General features: G+C 43.8%; 2 protein-coding genes across 2 annotated transcripts in view; both read left to right on the top strand.

The window, feature by feature from the left end:
* Window positions 1–990, top strand: part of TEOVI_000108900 (uncharacterized protein) — a gene marked incomplete at both ends in the record, with an annotated part of 2,475 nt that extends 1,485 nt beyond the window's left edge. The window contains one exon of the mRNA XM_067224376.1: window positions 3–990. Within this exon, the coding sequence (XP_067080477.1) occupies window positions 3–990 (988 nt within the window). The remainder of the gene's footprint in view (window positions 1–2) is intronic.
* A 1,902-nt stretch (window positions 991–2,892) lies between these two features.
* On the top strand, window positions 2,893–3,258 carry TEOVI_000108800 (zinc finger domain, LSD1 subclass, putative; the record flags this gene model as incomplete). Its single annotated transcript, XM_067224375.1, has 1 exon — window positions 2,893–3,258. The coding sequence occupies one exon, from the start codon at window positions 2,893–2,895 to the stop codon at window positions 3,256–3,258; it is 366 nt and encodes a 121-aa protein (XP_067080476.1).
* Between the last annotated feature and the right edge of the window lie 351 nt (window positions 3,259–3,609).

Below are 3,609 nucleotides of genomic sequence, written 5' to 3'. Positions count from 1 at the left end.
CGGCTGTGCATTTGGGCGAGTGCCGCGTACGCTCGGCGGGGGTGTCTTATGCTCGCTCAGAAGCTTACACAGACGGTTGACAATAATCTTTTGCCAGTACCACGCCCGTGGAATTACCGTGGTCTTTTGCGTGGTGGTATGCCAATGCCGGAGCCAGAGCTCGCCAATGATGTGTTCATTGTGGCTGAGGACATGCCGAGTATGGGGCTTTATCAGGGTGACGTTCTCCGTTGCAGCACTCCCGTGGAGATCGCTGATCAGCAACAACGGCTGTCACTGCACGGAACATCCGCAACATCTTCGTCCACGTTACTCGAGGCGATATGTGTGCACAGCAAGAAAAGTGTGACCAGCGCCTCCACACCTATGGAACCGACGACACCCGGTGGGCAGCAAAAAAGTCAGGAGAGTTTTGCAAGCAGTCACCCCACTAATTTACTTCTACAGGATCCGGGCGAGGCCCCACCGAATGCCTTCTGGGTGTGCATTCCTTTCGACCGCGACTGTGTGAGTGCGGGACCTAATGAAAGACGGCAACAACAACATCAACTGGACACTGTGTCCCATCGGGCAACCAATGTGGAAGAGGTTCTTCTCTCGTGGATCAAAATAATTTCACTCAAGACCCGCGAAGCCAGTGAGGAGGATGTGTATTGGGTGCGTGACCCCACAACCGGAGCGCCACTCCGGGTGGATCGCTACGTTATACGCCGTGTGGAGCATGATGGCATGCGTTATTTCATTGGTGTCACCCCGCGCTTTGTTGGGCAACAGCGCCGATTGGAGAGAATGTTGGAAGACATCAAAGCTCAAGATGCGGGAAGTCCGGATTTGGACGTGGAGCGGGAGGGGTTTCACATGTCGCCCACACACGCTGGCACAGTTTTGGAGGGTAATGATGACGACAGTGAAGACGATGATGCAGATGATGGATGCGCTGCCATGGCGCAGATGCTCAGCGGGCAGTCAAATATATTTTACAGGGAATAGCGTGGAGGTGGTGCTGGAGTGAATGAGCGCTCCTGCAGCTGTTGTTGTTACTTATTACCGCCACAATCGATATTAATGTACCACCGCTTCCCGCGGGACCTCCTTTTTTTTTTTCTTCCCTTAACGTGTGAAAGCAGTTTTATGTTGATATTTCTGCATATGGAGTCGACTCTTTCTACTTTTTCTTTTCGTTTTTCAAAAAAAAAAATGTTCTTCGCTTTCTCACTTATATTCACTTACTGTCAGTAATACTTATGTGGGGGTTCTTTCTTTTTTCTTTTTTAAACATGTTTAACCGTGCGTAGTTGTGGGACTTCCAGTTCGCGTGTTCAGTGAAGGATATTGCGACAAAAGACGCACCAAACACTACGAAGTCAGCAACGAGCAAATGTACCGTAAAAAAAAAATGTGTAAACATGTAAATGTCGAATATCAATAATAATAATAATAAATTATTAAAGACACTATCGACAATCATTCACAACAGCAACAGGCAAGGCAGAATGGCTGAGAAGAAAAGCATAACATGTTACTAATGAAAAAAAAAAAGGTACCAATGTGATTTAAACTCTTCTTCATGCCGGTGGAATCAATATGAGCTGTGGTGACGGTAGCCTAAATTGCTCACATCAAAGCTTAAGGAAGGAAAAATAAGTCTTTAACTTGGGTGATGGTCGCGGATGTTTATTGGACATTTTGTTTTTGCTTTTGTTTCAAGGGGGTGTGGGACATATATTTTTGTATTCAACATTACATATCATTCTTTTTGCTTTTGCTTTTGCTTTTGCTTTGCTCTGCTTTGCTTTGCTTTGATTTGCTTTGCTTTGGTTTGATTTTCCCTTTTCTCTTTTCTCTTTAGTATCTGTTGTAATGATTCTTTCTCCTTTCTTTTAACATTTACTTACTGCACTTACTCTTTGCTTTATCAGTTGTTTCCATTCGCCGTTTTGTGCAACTGCATTTCTGTTATTGTGAAGCATGGGATTTATTCCTCTCCACATGTGTAAATCACATTTCATTTTCCCTTCCCTCTTTTTCTCTTCTCTTCTGTTTTTTCTTTTCCTCCCTCCCTTCCATCCTCCGTTTTTTTTTTTTGAAGGTTCAGTAGAAAAACGGTAGAAGTAAAGGATGTTGGCATGACTAGCGCGTTATTGCGTGGGTGAATGGACCGTAATGCTTTAAGTGGCGTTGTTTTGAAGGGTTTCACTTCATCTAATCTTTTCCTTACCAGAGTTTTGATGAATAGGGAAGTGGCCGCGCGTATTTGTGAGGGCCTACGTTGTGTTCTTTTTGTTTGAGATCAGAGACTTTACATATCTATTTAAGGACTTGTATGGTTAGTTATACCTTCGCTTTCTGCCGGTACATTAATGCTTCCACACTTCCCCCGTTGGTTTTTTTACTCCTTTCTTTTGGGCTTGAGACCGATGCGTGGTTAATCCGTTGCGTGTAGTGAGGGTAAAATAGCGACTTGATATGATGCCCTTGAATTATCTCGTTGCTTTAATGCAGGTCCTTCCCCTTCTCTACCTTAATGTACGAGCACCGGTTGTGCGTATACTCCACTGCTATTGCCGAACTGGTAGAAGCATATAAAATAAATCTATAATAACGCTATCTCTTCATATAATTCAACTGCTCCCATCTCTCATCTCGGTTCTTATTTGTGGTATGTCTTTCACACGTGTTGTGTTTGATTGGCTGTATATGAAAATAGGAACCACAAAATAAGGCAGGATTGAAGGTGCTAGAAACAAACGAGCAAACAGCCTAAACACCAGCAAGAGCAACCACATAAGCAAACCTGTGAAAAAGAAATATAGAACTCTGGCCTAGTGTGAACGGTTTGTTCTAAATAAAAAAAGTAGCATACAGTAGAAGCAAATAAAATAATTAGGGATTATGCCTCCTGCCCCGCGCTGCACGGGACAAATTATTTGCCAGAGTTGTCAAGTAACCCTCGCGTATCCCATCGGGGCCCCTTCCGTCCGCTGCCCGCTTTGTGCCTCCGTGACGCCCGTGAGGCAATTCAGCGTTTCATGTGTTCAATGCCGCAGTGTACTCATCTTACCACAAAACACCAGCCTTGCCATGTGCCCTCGATGCCGTGCAGTCATGAGTATTCCCGCATGTATACGCGACGGGCAGTCGAGTTTGTTTCCTCCGAAGGAATGTGTTTATATTGAGCGACCAATTAAAAGCGAGGCGTCACGGGCTCCGCCGCGTATTGCCGTTGGAACGAAACTCGACGATGATGATGATCTGTAACGTAAGCACTGCGGTGTGTGATCTTATTTGTGCGTGCGTGCATATATATATATATATTTATTTATTTATACATATAGAACCATGTACATATACATGTATGTGTTTCTATATGTATTGTGTTGGTGTACTAGAGTGTAACAGAAGAGTAAATATTGGGCGTTGTCACCGTTCAAATATAGTAGTGGACCTGCGGGACATATACGCTTTTGGTGATTGCGACTTGTGATGTTGCGGCACAGGTGTATGTATATATATATATATATATATATATATATATAAATATATATATCTTTTAAAAAAGTATTTCTACTTACCTACTCAACCAGCCTCTGCATTCCCCTTCTTTCAGTC

This window comes from Trypanosoma equiperdum (genome assembly GCF_001457755.1).
Source record: "Trypanosoma equiperdum strain OVI genome assembly, contig: ctg_292, whole genome shotgun sequence".
Classification (NCBI taxonomy): domain Eukaryota; phylum Euglenozoa; class Kinetoplastea; order Trypanosomatida; family Trypanosomatidae; genus Trypanosoma; species Trypanosoma equiperdum.
This window is presented reverse-complemented; position numbering and strand designations above follow the sequence as displayed.